This window comes from Euprymna scolopes, chromosome 15 (assembly GCF_053919585.1).
Source record: "Euprymna scolopes isolate OS-2025 chromosome 15, ASM5391958v1, whole genome shotgun sequence".
Classification (NCBI taxonomy): Eukaryota; Metazoa; Mollusca; class Cephalopoda; order Sepiida; family Sepiolidae; genus Euprymna; species Euprymna scolopes.
This window is the reverse complement of record NC_136496.1, coordinates 66,844,087-66,866,674: the sequence shown is the minus strand read 5'-3', so window position 1 is coordinate 66,866,674 and position 22,588 is coordinate 66,844,087. Positions and strand designations below refer to the sequence as shown.

General features: G+C 30.2%; 1 protein-coding gene across 1 annotated transcript; it reads right to left on the bottom strand.

Moving 5' to 3' along the window:
- Window positions 1-348: 348 nt before the first annotated feature.
- On the bottom strand, window positions 349-17,214 carry LOC145293858 (transcription factor E2F3-like). Its single transcript, XM_080140568.1, has 9 exons — window positions 16,615-17,214; window positions 9,387-9,483; window positions 9,129-9,223; window positions 6,620-6,744; window positions 6,038-6,111; window positions 5,728-5,827; window positions 5,215-5,329; window positions 3,913-4,102; window positions 349-846 (listed from the first exon to the last, which is right to left on the bottom strand). Exons 1-9 carry the CDS (start codon window positions 16,909-16,911, stop codon window positions 641-643), a joined length of 1,299 nt encoding a protein of 432 aa, XP_079996694.1. The 5' UTR covers window positions 16,912-17,214; the 3' UTR covers window positions 349-640.
- Window positions 17,215-22,588: the final 5,374 nt, after the last annotated feature.

Below are 22,588 nucleotides of genomic sequence, written 5' to 3'. Positions count from 1 at the left end.
TGCAAGTATTTGAAACGAAAGTTTAATTTTAGGAGAGGCACAAAAAAAAAAAAAAAAAAAAAAAAAAAAAAAAACTGTCCTTTTACAAATTATTCACATGTTTGATAGTAATGTATAAAAAATTTTTTTCGCTTACTAATAAACATGAATTTTTAATTTTGCAAATAAATATTAAGTGAAGAACCAACTATTATTTGAAAGGATTAAATTTTTTTTTTTTACATCATTAGAATAAAAAAAAAAAAAAATTATCAAAAATGGTCAATCTTAATTTTTTAAATTTATGAAATTTTTGCCCGTCATAAAAATTAATCATCTCAAAATTGATTCTAAACGAATTCGTATCTGTTTTTGCTGCCTGTAAAAATGTGGAACGCAATTTCTTTTTGCAAGATTTATCGAATTCAGTCAGATATCCCCCCCCCCTTCTGAATGATAAAAATTATTTTGAAATGTAATTTTTTAGCAGACAAACAGATTCATGCAGAAAAATTGAAGAGACAAAAAAAAAAAGTATTCATTAAATAAATGATGTGTGCGTGCTTTAAAATCCTACCCCCACCCTCTCCAAATGCTATGTGACGTTGGGTACGAAGTTCAGCAGTAATTTGCTTTGTGAAATTATAGCGATTGAATGAGTTTAAAATGAAAAGCCATAATTAAAGAGGTCTGAAATGCCGTCTTCTTCCGTGAGATCAAACATATAATCTTCCATGTAAATAGGCGGTTCAAGATGAGTTAGCGTTGAATCCAAATTCTGGTCTTCCGTTTGTTGCAGAAGGTTTGTATTTGCATCTGGAGAAATATCTTGTTCTTCTAAAAGGGCATTTTTAAAAGCCATTTGAGCTGGAAAAAAAAAGAATCAAATGAAAGACATACTTGGAAGGAGTGAACAGTCACTTATTTCTACTTGAACAGTTAAGATAATTAATAATAATTAAAACAACAAGGTAGAGAGATCATGCAATTCCAATAATCACAAGTCTTGAGCTCAAATTTTTTAAAAATCAGGATTATTCAGTGATGATAGAAAACTAGAAAAAAAAAATGTTGCATTGGAGACAAAATCTATCATAAATCTAATTTATAAAACTCACTGTTTGTCTGTCTCCATATTTTCAAACTATCTCTTCTGAAACTAAGTCTCAATCAGAGAAGCGCTAAAGGCCTCAAATAATTGGATTTTTAATGAACTATTCTTTTATAAATATTCCATTAAAATAGCTTTTAAGAGGGTGAAAATTGAAAAAAAAAAAAATCGTTATACATTTTGTACATTAATCTTAGTTTATTTTTAATCAGTCCTGCGTGTCACGTTGGTACAGGTTCTACCAACTTTGCATGTTACAATTTTGCTTTCAGTTTTGATTCTAGCTGATGGCACCGAAATACTTTTGGTTTTAACTTTTGAAATCACAACTATAATAATACAGACGAAATCTGGACAAATTAAAATATCATATTTAAGCATATTTTACGAGCGGGTAAAGCCCTCCCCCCTCTCATAGAATACTTTAATAAAAGTTAAAAATTCGATATCTGTCTAAAGCCTATTACTATTACACTTTTGAACGCTCAATTCAGTCGATTATTTCCGATCAATAATCTTTCCCTGCTCATTATTTGTTTTGTTTGGAGAGAGGGAGGGGAGTTGTTCTCATCATATTTGGTTTTGCTATTGTATGGTGGTAAGAAATTGATTTTGAAACTAACCCATCTCTGCCACTTCCGGGGTTTTTCTTGGCCTTCCCCCTGGGAACTTAACCTGCTATCTCAACTGTTCTACATCTTCTGTAGCTGTGATACTATCCTCCCAGGGATTATACTATTGTTTTATTTTATTTTTTTTAAATAAGCTTCTAAAACCAAATTTAAGGGGGGGGGGAAGAGAGTTTTTAAATTGAACTGAAATCGTTTTACAACTAATTTCGTTAACATGTTTTAATCTATATATCTATAAAAGTGAGAATGTGTGTGTGTTAGTGTTTGAGGACAACTTTCAACATAATCGACAAATTTTTGATCTACAGATTTGAAATTTGATATATGGGAAATTCTAATCAGTTTTCACACAGAAAGAGGGTTGCTAAGAGGTCAAAATTGAATAATGGTGGTGGTGGGTCATCGGATTTTTATATGTAAACTTTCACAAATGCACATGAATGATTCGTTCTCATGACAGATTCCTTATGTTAAGAATAACTAGGTTTGAAAACAATTTAAAGATCATGTCAAGCTGGTCTAATGGTTATCATACTTGATTCAGTCTTTAGGTTTTTATTTTTTTATTTTTTATTTTTTTTTAAATACTTTCAAGAAGCGAATCATTTAGAAAAAAAAAAAAAAAACAATACTCGCATACATGTCTCAGTTTCTGTACAAATTAAAATATATTTATGCATATTTTACGACCTAGCAGCCTATTTATAAAATTATCAAACAAATAGCAGTGCTTGCTTATTTTGGCAATCTTTTAAATCAATGCATCTCAGGTGAGAACATTATGTGCTAATGAGTCATGTAGAATTAGTATAAATTCTGAAAGTTACGAAAAATGATTCAATATTTACAAGTAAAAAGAAAAAAAAAAAAAAAAGAAAGTAAGAAAAGAAAAATAAAAAAAGAAAAAGAAAAAAAAGAAAAAAAGAAAGAAAAGAAAAAGAAAATAGAGTTTAGCGATTTATCAAGTTTTAATGGTGGAGAGTTTGCAAGATCCAGGAGTGACCAAATTTTTTTTTTACTAAATCACCTTTAATTCAAATATCTGGGACAGTGTTTGTGGCACATCATCTATTGGATCATTTTTCGTAATTTATACTGATTTTGACATGGCATCACTTGAAATGTGTTAGTTTAAAAGATCAATATAAACAAGCATCTAAATCTTTATATCTATAAAAGTGAAAATGTCTGCGTGTGTATCTGTCAATTTTTAGTCTAGAGATTCGAGATTTTACATAAGGAGTATTGTGATTTGGGAAAATCTTTTTAATGTGTTTTTGGCTAGAAATTTTGCTGTTAAGGGGTCAAAGTTAAATAATTTGACCATTGAAAACTACCAAACTCCGTCAATTTTGGGTCTAAACACTTGAAATTTAAAATGTAGGTTAGTTGGATATGAATCAAAGTTCTTAATTTGATTTGACCCTAAAAAAATGTTATGGGGTTAAAGTTAAAAAAATTGATCTTTAATCAGTTAGGGGGCGAAAATTTGGCTGCCAAAAGGTCAAAGTTTAAATAGTTGACCGTTGCAGATTCTACCAAATTCCTCCGCCAATTTTGGGTCTAAAGACTTCAAATCATAGATGTAGGTAACTTGGACATGGGTAAAACTTTGCATTTTGATTTGAGACCAAAATGATAAATGTTAAGGGGGTCAAAAAAAAAAAAAAAAAAAAAAAAAAAAAAAAAATTACCATTGCAGATTTGGTCTAAACATTTGAAATCTTACACATAGTGTATTCACACGTAAGGCAAGTTATGAATAGTACATAGGGCCCGAGCAAAGCCGGGCTGAACTGCTTCTAATCTTGAACACATGAGAATTTCCTAAGAATTTTAAATCCAGTTAAAAAGAGTTCCAAATATCAAATTCATTAGAATTGATTTCTATTATAAAATTGACTGAAAGATGCATCTAAGCTAATTTAATTTCATAAATTATTTTCTTTGTTTTTTTTAAAAAAGGTCATTTTACACTATTGCATTTTATCTAAATATCTATAAAAGTGAAAATTTTGTGTGCGTGTAACCTATATACTCAATGATCTACAGACTTGAAATTTGTGGAAACTTTTAATCAGTTTTCACCTGGGGGAAAAAATGGGCATGTATTCTTGTTTTTTTTTAAGTTGAATTCTGAACTTGCACCCAAAAAAATTAATAGCAAAGAGAAGAATTTTATTAACATACCCTTAAAACTATCACAGGAAGTTGAATCTTCAGACAAGTGTTCGTCACTTGCACTACCGCTGCTACTACTGCTGTGGTTGCTGCTGGCCTCATTCACGTGATTATCTTCTTCGGGTTCTTTTTTAACATCATCGGGACATAAGTAAACCTCAATTGCTTGACTGTTACTTTTGAGCCAAATTTGAATGTTCTGAAAAAAAAAAAAAAAAAAAAAAAAAAAAAAAAAAATTGATTTTTTTTCACTTTCATCTTCCATCATTTGGAAGGGAACTTACTCTAAGACAATTTCATCTAATTCCAAATTTTTGCCAACTTAGTACAAGTGGGTGTTCCAAGAGTAGCCTGCTATTTTTTTTTTTTTAATTTCACCTGACTGGATCAGAGGGGATTGCAATCTGCACATGCTTTCATCAGCTGAAAGCTTCATCTGTTGCAGATATTGACAGTGTGAGAAAGCAACGGTTATGAATGTGCGTCAAAAGTAGACATGCATCATTGAATTCCTGGCAAATATGCATTGAGAATAGTAGCGCAAAATTCTGGAGCACAAAAGATCGTTTGCTTCAAATGGTACCAACTTTTCAATGTTTTTAGTTAAAAAAATAAAATAGGAGGCCTTACTTTTGGAATGATTTGTATAATCGTCTGTATTATTCATCCTGTGTTAGCCAAAAAACAATTTAGTCTTTTTGCAGGATAAAGATAATTTTTTTTTTTTTTTTTAAATTCGAACAGGAAAGAGAAATATTACATTTCAAAGGTTTGCTTTTTGAGGATTCATTTAACATTTCTCATTAGTTGGTTGAAAATTAACAGATTACATAAAATTATAAAGCCAGAAATCTTATTATAACATACATATACAACATAAAAATCAATGAAGATGAATATTCGGTAGGAATATGTTCAATGATATACAGGTATAATTTACGCTAAGTGATTAAAAAAAAAAAAAAAAAAAAAAAAAAAAAAAATTTTAAGAAAAGGTCACCACTTATCAAGACCCACAGGCCACTCGAGGATAAGGGTTAATAAGCACTTGCCATTAAAATAGTAGAGCAGAGACAGGTTTGCAACATGGGAAAGAAGTTGCAGAGTGTAGAAAAGGAGCATCATTTACTAAGTTTCAAAAGCGATAAAGATTTAGTCTTCTTGCAAAATCATGGAGAAATTTGAAAAAAAAAAAAAAAAAAAAAAAAAAGAGTGCATTTCAAATGTTTGCTTTCTGAGTATTCATTCAGTTAACATTTCTTAGAAGTCCCCCCTCCCCTGCACACAATTTAAAGAAAAGACAAAACATACCTTTGACATGTCTGGAACCTCAAGCCGCGTTTCTGGAGGTGCTTTAACAGCCATGACCGTCTGATCATCTAACGATTCTATGCTTCGAATGTCATGATACGTGACGTAAGCATATGTAGAAAAGAGTTAAGGAAGATATACAGTTGTCCTCCCCCTACTTTCAAAGTATGGCAAAAATTAAATAAATGCAGAAATATAAAAAAAAAAAAAAAAATAAAAACAAAACTGCTTGCCTTTATTAATAGCTGTAAAGAGGGGAAAATAATATAGATCAACCTGAAAATTCCATCACACAGATGTAGAAGAGGGCATCACAATTTTTCATAATTACTCCACTTACCCTTGAACTTCATCTAATGACATTGTTTTAGGAAGAGGTATAAAGTGATTTTTAAGTATTATTTTCAAGTATAATTCTATGAAGGATTGAACTTTGGTCTCACAGTTCATTATGCCAAATGAACGGATTTCCAGCAGAAAGCAAATCCCTTGACTAAATTCAATAAAGGATATTTTGACTTTTCTGGATCTTCTGTTAACATTTTTAATTGTTTTGAACAATGTTCGATCAATTCGTCTATCACATTTTCTTTAGATTCGTAATCTGCCATTTCTATAAAATAAAATTTTAAAAAAATATCAAACAAATTGGAAATTGAGAGAACAAGAAATAAGGAGAAAATAAAATACAAAAAAAAAAATAAATAAATAAATAAAATAAAATTAAAAAAAATAAAATAAAAATAAAGAACTTGAAAAATTGTATTAAAAAAAAAAAAAAAAAAAAAAATTAAAAGAAAGAAGCAGAAAAAAGTGAACTTACCAAACTGTAAATCTGTGAGTTTTGATGTTAAATGATGAGAAACTGGATTTGCAGCAATTGACGACGTACAACCTCTGGAGAAAAATGGAAAATTCTTTCGTAAGTTTTGAGATTAGGGCCACACAACATTTTATTTTATTTTCATGCAAATACCATGATAAAGCTTGTTCCAATAGATTCAACCAGGAGATTACCAGTCAGTTAAAAAAATGGAAAGGGCTTCTCCAAGATAAAATCTACAGCAGTTTGTGGAAGCAACATCACAATTTACAGACCTCCACCCATTCTAGAAAGGTATATAGCCGATTGATAAGAGAACATTGCATCCAACAATACCTGGATACGTCATAAGCATTTCAAGGTCAGAGGTCACATCAGCGGAAATGTTAACTAGTTGTCTTAATACAAATTATACGAAAAAGTAAATTGAAAGAATTAAAACCCCAAAACTTTTTTCCAGGAAAATAATAAATTGCATATTTTACTATATTTCAAATGTAATACAATAAAGTTTTGAATATGAATTTTTTGTTTTTAATCCAAAACATAGTTGTTATTGAAGTATATGAACTTTATACTTACTTCCATTGTATATGATTTTTGGATTTTTTGGATATAAGATTAATTCCTTCTAGAACGTTTGTTATGTCATAGATTCTTCGTTTCTGGACTTCTAATGACTCAGCTGCTTTGTTTAAATCAACAACCTATGGAATGGAAAAGAATAAAAAAAAAAAAAAAAAATCAATACATGAACATAAGTATTTGTGTTAAAACTAGCGGAGGGGCACCCAGCCCTGCCTGGTCGTAAAACACACTTAAATATATTTTTTAATTCGTTCAGATTTCAAACTTATTAGAGCTAATTCTCTATTGAATTATATACATATCAGCTAGAATCAAAACCGAAACATTTAGTGCTCCAGCCGCTGTTCCCTACCGTTTGAGCTATTGATAGATAAGATTTAAAATTAAACCACTTGAAGCTATGAATGAATTTGCACATGCGCAAAAGTAAGATGTCAGCAAGTTGAAATGAACATTTTTGCATTTCAACTTGCTGACATTCATTCAAACAAGTTTATTTGTTCTAAACCATTTGAAGTGTACGATTACTATTTGTGTTAATTTTAGTGTTATATGAGTGCTTATTGGTTAAATATTTTGACAGACATGCATCTGTTTTATTTATATAGAAAAGAAATGACTTTCTATTTTAGAGCTTCTATTTCCAATTTTCAGGATATAAGTAAATCATTCTATTCAACTATTAACGAAAAAAAAAAATCTTTATAAAGAAAATGAAGTGCATTCTGGCAGATTTCATTTGGGAAATCTTTTCCTTTTAAAAATTGGGATTTAAAATGCTGTTTTATTTTACACTATCTGCAATTAGAAATTTGTACCATTTTTAAAACATGTAAATTAGGTACCTCCAATGCACACCACAGATTTAACCTCCATATGTAACACGATGTAACTAATTTAATATCATCCTAACTTTTTGTACCATTTAAAAGAAGCTTCAAATAAATTGCCTTTTTTTTTTTTTTTTTTTTTTACAGCATACGAAAATAATGAAAATGCAAGATTAAAATAAGGTTTACATTGACATTTTAAAACAACGTTCCTACGTAGTAGTGATGATTTTGAAACCGTAAACATACACATATTTTAAAAATTTATCAAAAATCAACTAATGGTCAGATTTTCCGGAAATTTTTTATACTTATTTTTAAAATAACTTGCATATTAAAAGTAGGTTTCATTAAACATATGAAGAGAATTTTTTTTTCATGTTACGAAAACTAAAAATAAATTTAGGTCCATAAAAATTCCAACATTAAATAATTAAAGAATAGTTTTTATATATGACACCCATTATTTATTTCACTTACCTTAAAGTTGTAAATAAAATTGGACATAAAATCAATGTTAAAAATCAAAGCCTTTTCTAGATAATATATTTGAATTATAATAAAAAAAATAATCAATTTTAAAAATATATTTAAAATGATATTAAATTCCAATAATCCGTGATATGAAGTTTAAACACAATTTTTTTATAACAGGTTTCGAATATTAAAAAATATATTCATATAATAGAATATATAACTCTTGGCAACGTTAAATTGAAGGAATGTCAACTTTATTTTTGCATCTTTTCCAAAAAAAAAAAAAAATAAAAATAAAAAAAATAAAAGAAAAACAAAGAAAAAAGAAAGAAAAAGAGAAAAAAGAAAAAAAGAGAAAAAAGAGAAAAAAAAGAGTAAAAAGAAAAAAAAAGAAAAAAGAAAGAAAAAAGAAAAAAAGAAAAAAGAAAAAAGAAAGAAAAAAGAAAGAAAAAAAGAAAAAAAGAAAGAAAAAAGAAAGAAAAAAGAAAGAAAGAAAGAAAAAAGAAAGAAAGAAAAAAGAAAGAAAAAAGAAAGAAAAAAGAAAGAAAAAAGAAAGAAAAAAAAGAAAAGAAAAAAAAAGAAAAAAAGAAAAGAAAAAAAAGAAAAAAAAAAGAAAAAAAGAAAAGAAAAAAAAGAAAAGAAAGAAAAAAAAAGAAAAGAAAGAAAAAAAGAAAAAAAAGAAAAAAAAAAAAGAAAAAAAAGAAAGAAAAAAAAGAAAGAAAAAAAAGAAAGAAAAAAAAGAAAGAAAAAAAAGAAAAAGAAAAAAAAGAAAAAGAAAAAAAAGAAAAGAAAGAAAGAAAAAAAATGTATGGAGGCCTATAATTAACTATACCGTTATTTAAAAAGTTTTTACATAACATTATTATTTCAGCACGGATCAATAAGTGCATGAGTACCCAAAGATTAATTGTTGTTTGAAGACGATAAACAAAAGGTTAAAAAAAAAAAAAAAAAAAATCATTGTCGCTTCTGCTGTTCCATACTTCATATAGTTAACACAAATCTGATGTGATGAGATTTTGTGCACCGTTCTTCACAATCGGTTGGATGTCCCTAGTGTAAAATTGTCAAATTCATTTATATCAAAATTCTTGAAATTAATATTTTATTTAATGTAACGTTGATTCCTCCTTTTAAGAATTGTGTTTTTAGGATGTCTTATAACATCTAAGAGAATAAAAAAAAATAAAACTTACACCATCCGGAGCATTCCGTAATAAGCCAACAAATTTCTTTGTTAATAAACCAAGTGATGTATCGTATCGGGTTTTTTCACCAGGGGATCTGCCGACTGAAATGTAATAAGTTTTTAAATCGATAACTTTTAATTCATTTGATAGAAAAAAAAAAAAAAAAAAAAAAAAATGTTATTTTCATGCGTTTGGTAAATTAAGACATTTTTCTTATTTCTGTAAACAAGACCAAATGTTTGTATTTGAGAAAGCCATACTAACCTTTGGGACTGCACTCTGAGAGAGTTCTGGATTTTCGACCTCTTTTAGGACTACGGAATTCTTCAGAAAGAACATCTAATTCAAGTTTTCTTTTAGCCTTGAAAAAAAAAAAAAATAAAAAAAAAAATAAATAAATAAAATAAAGATAAATTAATAAAAAATTTCAGTTTCAATATAATTAACATTTTTGGTCAAAACGATATATTCAAACATTGGCAATTTAGTCCTCACTAGTCCTACTACAGCAGAATCTATGATTAGATGGATCTGTCATACGAAACCAAACCAAATTAAGTTTGGAGATTTGCTGAAAGCACATTTGGCCAATATCAAGGCTTTATGTTGCAAGTGAAACAGTCGCATTTGTAAGTGATTTTCCAAAATAGCATCTAGAAATAATAAATATATTTTTGACGATTGTGTTTTGTCACCAATAATTTTTCAGAGCTTATTAACCAAGTGAAAAATGTCTTTTCAACCATTATTTTTAATATTTTTTTTTTTTTTTAGATAAAACGAGTAAAATCAAATTAAGCAATAAGTCTTTAACACAAAATTCAGTGCATATTTAGAATTGCACTTACACAAACAGAAAAATCTTTACGATGTACATACTTGTCACGGAATGGAGATGTCATATTCCAATAATCACGCGAGTTTAACTAATAACTTTTCCATTTGGTTAGTAAGTGCAAATACTTAGTTGTCAAAGGTCAACTAAAAATAAATTTATCTGTAGAGCCCTGAACATGTGGGGTTATCCTAAGGACGAATTTTATGTTGGTACGAGCATTTATACTCCTGAATAAGTTTTTGGAGAAGGGAGAATTTCTTTAATCGCAAGATGTTGGACCATTTAAAGCAAATTCTAAAGCAAGTAGACAGGACTAAATACAGAGCAGAATTTGCTGACAGTTGATCTGCCAAACCAGAAATATCAGAAACTTTCACCTGATTAATTATTACTATTCTTCTCGTGTCTTTCTCCAATATAGAAAGAGATTAGAGATGGAGGGTAAAATAAATGACAAAAGGAATGTTTCTTTAGTTTGTTTTTTTTATAAAACTCAGGCTGAGTGAAAAAGGCAGAACAGGGGGAAAAGAGAGAAGAAAAAAAAGGAAAGAGAAAGAGAGAAAAGAGAGAGAAAAGAGGAAGAAAGAAAGAAAAAAAGAAGATAGAAAAAAGAAGATAGAAAAGAAAGGGAAAGGGAAAAGAAAGGGAAAGGGAAAAGAAAGGGAAAGGGAAAAGAAAGGGAAAGGGAAAAGAAAGGGAAAGGGAAAAGAAAGGGAAAGGGAAAAGAAAGGGAAAGGGAAAAGAAAGGGAAAGGGAAAAGAAAGGGAAAGGGAAAAGAAAGGGAAAGGGAAAAGAAAGGGAAAGGGAAAAGAAAGGGAAAGGGAAAAGAAAGGGAAAGGGAAAAGAAAGGGAAAGGGAAAAGAAAGGGAAAGGGAAAAGAAAGGGAAAGGGAAAAGAAAGGGAAAGGGAAAAGAAAGGGAAAGGGAAAAGAAAGGGAAAGGGAAAAGAAAGGGAAAGGGAAAAGAAAGGGAAAGGGAAAAGAAAGGGAAAGGGAAAAGAAAGGGAAAGGGAAAAGAAAGGGAAAGGGAAAAGAAAGGGAAAGGGAAAAGAAAGGGAAAGGGAAAAGAAAGGGAAAGGGAAAAGAAAGGGAAAAGAAAGGGAAAAGAAAGGGAAAAGAAAGGGAAAAGAAAGGGAAAAGAAAGGGAAAAGAAAGGGAAAAGAAAGGGAAAAGAAAGGGAAAAGAAAGGGAAAAGAAAGAGAAAAGAAAGAGAAAGGGAAAAGAAAGAGAAAGGGAAAAGAGAGAAAGGGAAAAGAAAGAGAAAGGGAAAAGAAAGAGAAAGGGAAAAGAAAGAGAAAGGGAAAAGAAAGAGAAAGGGAAAAGAAAGAGAAAGGGAAAAGAAAGAGAAAGGGAAAAGAAAGAGAAAGGGAAAAGAAAGAGAAAGGGAAAAGAAAGAGAAAGGGAAAAGAAAGAGAAAGGGAAAAGAAAGAGAAAGGGAAAAGAAAGAGAAAGGGAAAAGAAAGAGAAAGGGAAAAGAAAGAGAAAGGGAAAAGAAAGAGAAAGGGAAAACGAAAAGGAAAGAAAAAGGCACGGAAAAGAAAAAGGAAAAGAAAAAAGGAAAAGAAAAAAGGAAAAGAAAAGGAAAAGAAAATAAAAAGAAATAAAGAAAAGAAATAAAGAAAAATATGAGAAAATCGAATAGAGTGAAAAGAATTGTAAAGAGCAAAGAGAGAGGGGGCAATAAACAAAATAACAATGAGGAAAGCTTTTTTAGAAAGCAGAAATGGCGCGCAATCAGCAGGAGCTAAAATGGCGCGAAATTTACATCACGATCGATGAAAGTTGTTTACGGGGGGCAATGTTTTTTTTTTCTTTGTCATTTAACTTGTATAACATTAGGGTTTTTAATAAAAATATTGTTGGCAGCAGTAAAAAATAAAGATTGGAGAACAGGATTATTTTTTTTTAATTTTATTTGTTGCTTTCTCCATTTTGTTTATTTTAAAAAGACGAAAATTTTTTCATTTTTTCACCTACAGCTGGGAGATGAGGGTTCATGCCTTTTAACAGAATTTACCGCCAAGCGAACTCAAATAGACTAAGTTTAATGGCGACAGGAAAAAAGTCCTTTCTTTTTGTTTTTTATTTATCAGCCAATTTAAGTTCCCATGACAAATAAGAAAAATGTAAAAAAAAAAAAAAAAAAAGATTTAAAATTAAGAAACGTCTTAACTACTTCAAAAACGTTTGACATTGAGGGTACATCTTCCATGGATCAGCTGAAAACTGATGCATATGGAGGGGGGGGGGGAATTAACCCCTTGCACTTTCTCGGTGTTACCCCGGAGTCTTTTTTCCTTTTTTTTTTTTTTTTTAAACACTGTCATTACGTGATTTGTTAGTTTAACAAATAGGATTTTAAAAAGTAAATTTAATTATGATTTTGCTTCGTCAGTAACTGCTTTGAAATATAACAAATTTTAAGGTTTATTAGACATAAATAACTTTCATTCTTAATTGGTAACGATTTGCTTGGCAAAAAGCCAGAAATAACTTCCTATTCGACAGTTTAAATGTTTCCAAATTCGTTTCAAATTTCGAAGGGTCAAAGTCAGTCACTCTTTTCCACTATTGCTTATAGATAAAAAGAAAAAAAAATTAATTACAAAATTCTCATTTTCACTTCTTCACTTCATGTCTTCAAAATTTTTAATTTTATTGGATCCTAATATTATATTAGGACCCAACAAAATAAAATATAATAAAAACGTGGTGCTTATGCACTTTTGCCACCGCGCTATTTTTAAATGTTATTTTAGGTTAAATTCAAGGTTCACAATATCTTTATTAAATTGTTAGATGAAAGCACAGAATACTCCCAGAAACACTCCCAAATTAAGAATGGCTTTCAAAATAACACTATTATTTGAGCACGGTTGCAAAGGTGCACAACTGCACAAGTACCTAAAAAGTGAAAATAGTTTTTTTTTTTTTTTTTTTTTTAACTTTCGAAATGTTTTAAAAGTTTCAACAATTTAACATTTCTTCGAGCGTTGAAAAATATAGTGTTTAACAGATTTTGACCAGCTGATAAAAATCAATCTTTTGATGCCTTCGAAATATTTATTTTTATTGGATCCTAATATCAGACATCAAATACGGTGGTAAAAGTAGCGAGAAAATTTTACGAAACTCCCAAATGATATGCATGCAGATATATAAACCGGTTGAAGTCGTAAGGTTGAAACATTGCGTGATACAATATGGAATAGAAATAAAATTTAAAAAATTCGAAGTTTGAATAAAAGATTTGGCCCAATTTTGGAATATCTCGCTCACTTCGTTTGTAATTCGCAGTTGGATTGGATAAAATCGATAGAATCCAAAATTGTATTTTGATCCTGAAATAAAATTCTAAATTTGTCAACACGAAATTAATTTAAATCAAACGTTTCCCCAAAATCTAACTTGAACATTATGAAAAAATAAGTCAAGCAAGCGCAAGCGTTTGTTTGCTTATTTTTTTTTAGTAGAAAAAAAAACAAAAAAAAAACGATTTGAATTAAGACTTTTCAACATTTTTAAAAGTGAATTAGAAATAAGCAATTTTAATGTTAACAAAACATGTTAGAATATCTATTGATATTCTAACGATGCGCATAATTTTAAAATTTAACTTTTTAGTAGACGAAACTTTGGTGATTCTACAGAATTTGAACCAAACCGATCTTTGCCAAACTAAATTCAAAATTTAGGGTTAGTTTAGAGTCCAAAACTAAAGTATTGTTTAAATTCTGTTGAAATAGAAATTAATAAAAAATGAAAATAAAATGGTTTTTCTAAATTTCAACATTTCGAAGTGTTAAAATATAGTGTTTAACAAATTTTTTGACCGGTTGATTAAAATAGTTATGCAATTTGATAATATTGACATATTTTACAACAGAACGGAAAAGTGATTAAAAAAACAAATGTAAAGATAAAGCTACTAGTGTAGTGCACTTATTGATCCGTGCTGAAATAATAACATTTAGAAAGCCATTCTTAACATGGGGAGAAGGGTGCTTTCTGTACTTTAACCTTACAATTTAATAAAAAAAAAAAAAAACAGATATCATAAAACTTTAAAATATTATTTTAAAAATAGCGTGGATCGATAAGTGCACTCGCACCCAGATAAATGTTACCAAATGCCAGATTTTTTAGTAACATTTAAATCTTTACAATTTTACAGTGAATTTTTTCAAATCAGCTGCAGATTTATGTGTGTGTGTGGGGGGGGTCTTTTTTTACTTTTATTCACTTGTTTATTTATGACTAGATGGACACTTACTTTATAGTCAGTATAACTGAAACGAAACACTGATTTTCAAATGAAGAGAGGGGGAAGTTTGAAATTTCAGTTAAATACGCCATAAGGAGTTTATTTTACGAGAAAAAAATCGAAAATTCAAAATACTTGTATTTTTTCGCAAACCGTGTTCTAATTAACAACTGCTAATAATGCACTCATGTTTACGGTGCTATTTTTTAAATCGTATTTTCATGGTAAATACAAGTTTTACGATCGTTAAGTACAAAATAGTTACAAAACTCTCGGTGTTAAGAATGACTTTCTAAATTATTTTAGCACGGTAACATAAGTGCATAAGTACCCACGAAACTATTTTGACTAGAAATACAATGTCACAACTTTCTATTTCTAAAAAAAAAAAAAAAAAAAAAAAAAAAAAAAATTAGGAAATATCTAATATATTTCAATAATGAAACTATAGTTATTTCCTGGAAAAAAAGGGAGGGGTAAAAAGCCATTTTATGAAAGATAAAACTTATTAAAGGATTGTCAAAGTTAAGATTGGGGAGGGGGTAGTTTAAAATTTAAAAAAATATTTACGCTCCCCGCAGTTTTTATATGGAGGATATTGAAGCTCCCCCAAACGAGGAACCCTGCGTTAAAAGGCCTTTAAAAAGTGTAGTGTCTATACACCTTTTCTGTATTTGGTTGACGAATGAGAAATCCTTATAGACCGAGGCAAATTTTATTGAAACCGATCAGAGCCTTAGAGGATTAAACAAAACAGATACTACGATTTGATCCCAGTACGAATTAGATTTAAATTTTGAGATAAAATAATTTTATAAAAATATAAAAACATTTTCCCAATAGATTGATTGATAATGACCTTAAAAGAAAGGAAAAAAAACTAATTGCATCCAACGGAATGCATTTCATTTTATATAATCAAAGTTATTGGATGAAGTTTAGAAAATTGGACTTCAAATTTTTTTTTTTTTTTTTTTTATTAAAGTATTCCCTTTTTGTTTTACGTGTTATTGTACCCAAGTAGCAATCAAAAATCATGTTCCTTTGTAGCAAAAAAAAAAAAAAAAAAAAAAAAAAAAAAAAATGCATGCAAATTTAATATCGACTAATTCTGTGCAACAAAGTGGAGTAATAATAAAATATCTGAAAGTTTGTATGAAAAGAGTTGAAAAGTTTCTATTTACACAACTCATTCTACTTGAAAACTTTTTGTTGTGGTGGCAGCCATGATAGAAAAAAGACGGGGAAGAATAACAAAAGAAAAAAAGTACGGGAAATAAAATAAATAAATAAAGGTCAACACGTTTTCCATTTCAGAATTTACGAGTTTTGTTCTCTTTTTATATACAAACTTTATTTAGAGATTAATATTAAACATTCGATTAGCATAATCTATCTAAATGTTACTTATGACAGGACAGAGCAACCAAAATCGAGCCTTTTTTTTTTGTTTAAGTTTTAAGCACAGAAACTTAAGTCCCAACCATCTTTACACAAAGTTTTAAAATAAAAATGTAAATTCATTTTTAGGGGGTATTTGTGTAGATAAATTCGATATTGAGAGATACACACAAATTATATATATATATATATATATATATATATATATATATATTATATATATATATATATATATTACACACACATACATAAACACCAATTTCGTTTATTTTTAATTACAATTAAAGAAATTTAAGAATGCCGAAAACTTCAAACAAATAATCGCAGGCGTGAAAAATCAAACGAAACTTGACTAGCAAATTATGAAATATTTAGTACGTTTATATAGTGTACACATAAATACTCATAACAAAGCTAAAAATCAGAATAGAAGCGAATCAAGAAATCTTGGTACTCATGCACTTATTGATCCGTGCTGAAATAATAACGTTATATTATTTAAAAAGCCATTCTTAACATGGGGAGGGGAGGGTGTTCTGTACCTGTTCTGTACTTTAACCTTACCATTAAATAAATAAAAACTTTAAACTTGGAAATAAGATTTTTAAAAATAGCGCAGATCAGCAAGTGCATTGACACCGAAATTTTAAACGAAAGTGTTCAATATCCTAAAGGATAGAGCTAAATATATAAAATTTAGAACTAAATTATATAAAATGTACTTATAAGTATTTTACTGCAATATCACAGCGATATGAAACTGCAGTAGAGGATCTAGCAAAAGTACCTTTTTTTTTATTGTCATTTATTATATATATTATATTTGTGTGTATGAAAAAAAAACAACATTTGAGCAAGTGTTTATTTCAAAAAAGAAAAAAAAGGTGGAGTTTTAGAAGTCATTGAACCCAAATATTTAAAAAAATCGAACAAAGGGGGGGGGGCTCAATTATTGAGATTTTAATGGACAACAGAAACGATTTCAATTTACCTGCGGTTTACATAACATCGGTTTAGTATCTATGAAATCGGGGTAAATCGTTGCTGTTGTGTTTGCATTTGGCGTGTGTCCATCTAAAGCAAGCGTTGGTGTCTGATCGAATTGATGTCCAAAAAAGTCATTGCTTGGACCCGTCGTGGTAGTCATGGCTGCTGTCAGAGTTTGGTGAGTTGGTTGGCGATAAATACTTGTTAAGTTCATGATTTGAGGTGATTCTTGTTTGATAAATGTCGTATCTATCTTCTGTGAATAAAGGCGTCCTTTAGACACAGTCGATCCACGGGGCATTTTATACGAAAAGAAAAAAAAATCTAGTGGAGTAAAGGGAGTGTCTCTTCGTCTTCCTCCGAGGTGGTGGCTTTTATTTTTTTGTATCCCTATCGAAATAAAGTTTTTAAAACTACTCTAAATATCTATAATAAAGTTAAAATGCCAGCAATACTGTGTAGGATGATAGATGTTTGAGATTGGATTATTTTTCAGCTGATTTCGAAAGGTCTTGATGGTGGATGGTTAGGGATATTAATGCAAGCCTTTCAAAAGCCTGTCTTCCCTCGGAGGAAAGAGAGAGAAACAAGCAACAAAAGCTGTGAATTTTGAAATGGCGCGAAATCATATTTCCCGCGACCTGACATCACGTGGACAACCCAAACGGAACATGGATAATTTAATTTCTAACGTAAACAAAAGAAAAAATCTTGCATTATTCGCGGATTTTTTTTAACAATAGTAATTGAATTTATAGTCGTCTGCCGATCCAATAGAATGTTTGTGAAAAACACTTTTAGTTACGTCTAACTTATTACAAATTTAAACATACATTACTGGCTTCAACACACACCTGGGCTTTTGAGGAGGAGTGGGGTTAGATGATGTTTAATTCAAATGAGGTTTCGTTTCAAAAAGTTATAAAATGAAATCGTTTCACAATCTGGACAAAATCAGCTGATTTGATCATCATGTCTAGTTTTGGAAAATAAATCGGTTAATTTTAATTGAAACAAAAAATCACGTTTCAATAAAAAAAAAAAAATAATAATAATAACGTTAGAGAACTTTTCGCCAAGTTCCCAAAATTTTGTTGTTGAAAGTTCTAAAAAGTTTGTTTTCGGTTTTTTTTTCGTAAAATTTTAACTTTTAAGAAATTTAAAAAAAACATTATAAAAATGTTAATGATTAAAAATATATAAACATTCTTCTAAAGCTAAATAATTTGATTAAATATCTTCTAATGTTGTTTTAGGGTTAAAAAAAAAAATGCGAAATTTAACTATATTAAAAAAAAAATTTTTAATAAAAAATTTTTTACCCATGAAAATGTTAATTTTTCTTTTTGGTTTATTAAACCTAAAAAAAAATAATAATAATCCCTCCCCAGGGTTGTTGATAATTTAAAGTTTAATTTTCTTGCAAAATTAAATCTGAAATCAATCTCTAATCACGGGCCATGTTCAGTCGGTGGTGCACTGCTGTGCAGTGCAGACTGCAGATCACAACGAACGGCCTAAGATTGTACCTATTTACAATGCCTCCCCACCGGACAGAGTCAGACACCAGGGTCGTTTTTTAACGTGGAGAAAAGGTACAAAAATAAAAATTGTTTCAGTCGTGAAGGATTTCTCCTCCACTGAAAAAGAACGAGAACTGGAAGTGACGCATCTAATGAACAGATACTACACTTTGATCTTGGCCAAAAGGCTCTCGGCTTATAGGGTTCAGAAATTGGGTGGCTACGAACAAAAATGAAAATTGCCCCAGTTTAGCAGGATTTTTGATCCACTCACCGTGGTTGAGAAAAAGAGGATAGCGTATAAAACAGACACTAGACTTTGCTTCTAGCCAGGTTTGGGAGAAAATAAAATAAAGAAAGAGTTAAATTATTAGCAATTTTATTTTTTGTTGTTTTCATTCTTGAATCTGGAAACGGTTTGACAAGCCGGTAATGAAGACCAGGCGGCTTTTTTGTTTGTTGTTATTCTATTATTTAAATAAGTTTTGGTTTGGATAAATAAAGTTGAGAAATTTTTTTTCCTTTTTCTCTTAAATATTTCATCATTTTCTCGAGCCACGAATTGTGGTTATCTAAAAATGTTATTTTTACAGTGTAATATTGAAAATTGTCCCCCCTCACTTTTTTTAATTCCGCTAAGCGATAAAAAAAAAAAAAAAAAAAAAAAAACACAGCTTAGCTTCGTGTACGTGATTTGCATCTTGAATTATTTTATTTATTCTGAATCGATTATTTATTGAAATTAAAACGCAAAATGAATTAAAAAATACTTAAAGTAATAATTTAATTATGAAACCAGAATATATTTCTATGAGGTGATAATAATCTCGCTCTCTCTCAAGCTGGGGATAGGGCATCCTATCGAATACCAAACATTCACCCACTATCGTATATATTCCAACCGAGATATATATATTTTTTTAAGATCGTGACAGTCCCTTTAAATGTAATTGTTTGAATGGTTTGCACTTAGTTCACCGGGTATATTTGCCGGGTAGTTTTTTTTTTTTTTTTTTTTTTTTTTTTAAATTATTTTTGCTCCTATAATTACTGGAATAAGAGTTAAGGTTCCAGTTTCTTTTCACGCCATACATAAGAAGTTCGTTCGTTTCCTTCTCAGCTAATATTTAAGAAGTGAAAATGCCGAGTATGCTCAAATAGGATGTGACCGCAGTGGCGCAGTGTCGTTATAATATAAGTTTATCATACGCCTAGGTCATTGGTTACTCGACTAGGATATTAAGACCATATGTTGAGATTTTGACCCTCTTCTGTCGAAGAGTGTCAAGTAGGACTAAATTCACTTCACATTAAAATATGTGTGTAGGGGGGGGGTAAGGTCTCTAGCTCTGTAGGAAAATTGGTATTAAGAGTTCTATGTGGTCCTTCCATTCTGCAGCCAGGCGTGACTTGAAGGGGCATTAATGGTGTTTATATTTCGAATTATTTTCTAAACCCTAGCCGGGCAACGCCGGATAAATAGAACTAGTTCTGTAATAATCAAAGTGAAAGAAAAAATAATTTTCGAAATGGAAGAATTTATTAGGTTTGTAAATTATTAATCAAGTAGTTTTATCTGTCATTAGAAAATCAAATTTTATGAGTAAGAAAAAAAGGGTCTGTCTTGTCTCGCCATCTTGAAATAAACAAAGACAGATAAGTTGACAATAATTAAAACTTGCGACGTCAGCCTTGTAATGCTCCCAATTTCGCATTAATCGCTTTAAATCGTTTAAAAAGTATTTTCTTTATAAAAATAAAACTACTTGATCAACATACGTGATTTTTGGAATATAACATTTTTGTTCTGGGTCATAAAAGATGTTTATGTAGCTTTATTATTTTTTTTAAAAAATGGCATCTCCATTTTCGGCGATAAACTGTAGAAGTACCAAATTAGGCTGAATTCTAAATAAAAACTATTGTGACTTCATTTTTGTTCATTTTCAAATATTCAGTTATAATTTAAAACTTTTTAGAGATTAATTCGCAGAGATTCTGCAATTGTTCTTTAGGTACCTCCAAAGCGCGCCACAGTTTTACCCCCCCCCCGTATGTAACACGATGTAACTGTAATTTAATATTATCATCCTAACTTTTTTACAATTTAAAAGAAGAAGCTTCAAATAAATTGCTAATATTTAAAAAAAAAAATTTTACAGCATACAAAAATAATGAAAATGTGAGACAAAAATCGTGTTTACATTATCGACGCTTTAAAACAACGTTCCTATGTAGTGACGTTTATTATTTTTTGGTAGTTTTGACATTGTTTCATTGTTACAGTTTATTGTTTTGTATGCATTAATTAACAAGCTTGATTATTTTATTACTTAACATTTAATTAAAGTGTTTAATTATTTTATTACTTTACATTGTTTCATTTTTAGTTTGTTAATTAACTTGTTTCCAACTTGATTAACAAATTATAATAGTTCAGGTTTAGTATTCGTGTATTAATAGTTTTCATTTGTATTCATTTTTTTCATTAATATTCAAAAATTTGTGTATTCGCTTTTGTTAAAGTTTGTTAATTAAAGTGTTTCGGCAATGCTTCATTTTTTAATAAATTGAAGTTATCTCCCTTAGATAATCCCCCTCTAAAACAGAAGCGCCGAGAATTGTACTCAATATAGCAATTTGAATTGAGTCTGAGTGACTTTTCAAAGATGTGGGGTGGCACTGGAATCCTACCTTAAAAAAATTACAGTTTGAGAGAATTTAGTCTTCATGATTCATAGGAGAATGTATGTTAGCCACATGTCATTCTGCACATTATGCAACTAATCCTGAAAACTAGCAACATCCTTGGTTCGACTGGGTGTTTAATCTTACTGAGGAGTTTTTTGGCTTCTGTAAGTTTTTTTTTACCTTTGCGATAAGTTGTTTGTGATGAGTTGTTTGCGATGAGGTCTTTGAATTTTTTTAATCTGGTGTGAATCTTAATGATGCAGGATACTCTCTTCCAATATTCTGGTGCTTTCCAGTCGTCTGTCCATTGTTTCTAATTTTCAAACCCACCAATATTGCAAAGAAACAGCTATCTGTTGCACTTTAACATTATTAAATACTAGCAAGGCCACCCAGCGTTGCTTGGGACCATATAAGACAATGAGAAAATTTCTGAAACTTGTAAAGAACACAGATTAAAAATTTACAGAAGTAACTGGCAAGTTAGAATCAAATATCGATATGTTAGATGCAATACTGTTTAGGTCTAACTTTCAGAATCTGAATAACTTTTTTTATATATTAGTAGTAGAAGAAAAAGAAAAAAGAAAAAATGTTTCTGTTCTTGCATTCTTTATTTTGAATGTGAAATGTTCCAAATTCATAATCTCTAAAATTCAGAATTGGCCAGTTCGACAACATATTGTTTGAAACGATAAAAAGTTATGATAAGAGTGTGTAGTCTTTCGTTTCTTTACAACCATATGAGGTTGAATCTAAATAAAACATGCTTCTATCCTAAGATTGACATCTGTAACGGACCAGGATATAATACCCTAGCTCGCCACAAGAAAATAATGAAACGAATGGAATTGAAGGAAACAAAGACTCAATTGATGGATAAGATAAACGTCGTTTATTTGCTGTTGAAAGAATGAATGTTTTAGTTATAACATGTGTTCATGTCCGCGCGTGTGTAACCAATGTTCGTTGCGGGACTGGTGTTGTAGCAAGAAAGGGAAATGTGCGTTCGGGTCACTATCGTTTGTTCGCGCGTGGGAAGAGAAATGAGTGTTGTAGTGAAAATGAGTATGATAGTCCAGCGTGTAGACAAAGACGAGGATAGAGGTTAAGCTGTACGCCATGTTAGCAGTCAGCTACGCGGTGGTGTTCTCAGGGACCAGTAATAGATAGAGAGAGAAAGAGTGTGAATGTGTACATACGGTCTGTTAGCTCGTGCCCCATACATAGTCGCAGGGGTGTTGACGCGCGCGAGCGTGCGCCTCCCGAAAGGGAGGCGGCTGGTTAGCCCAACCTCTCTGCTCGAGAGCTGGTCCTAAAAGAAAGAGCCGCTTGTTGCTCTCTCTTTTATACTCGTTTCCGGTGGTCATTTGCGCATGTGTATTTCCTTAGAAAGCGGAAGTGACGTCGTCCATGTGTGCGTTCATGTGTGCGTGTGTGAGTACATATGTGTGCGTTAGCGTGTGTCCGGTGAATGTGAGTGTATGTACCCGAACGTGAATATATGTACGTGTGTGGACGTGGGCGCGTATGTTTGTGTGCGCATATGTATATGACTTGAAATATGAATGTGTGTTTTTGTGCGAGACTAGAAAAGGCTCGCACACATCTTATAACCTCCATAATCATTTCATTTTCAACAAACCTAATGATAACAAGCATTTTAGTCAGGATGTCTAGAAGAATACCCGTCCCAGGATGGGTAAAATTAATTCTGAATTTTCACAAAGGGCTTCCACCCACACTTTGACCACTTTGTACAAA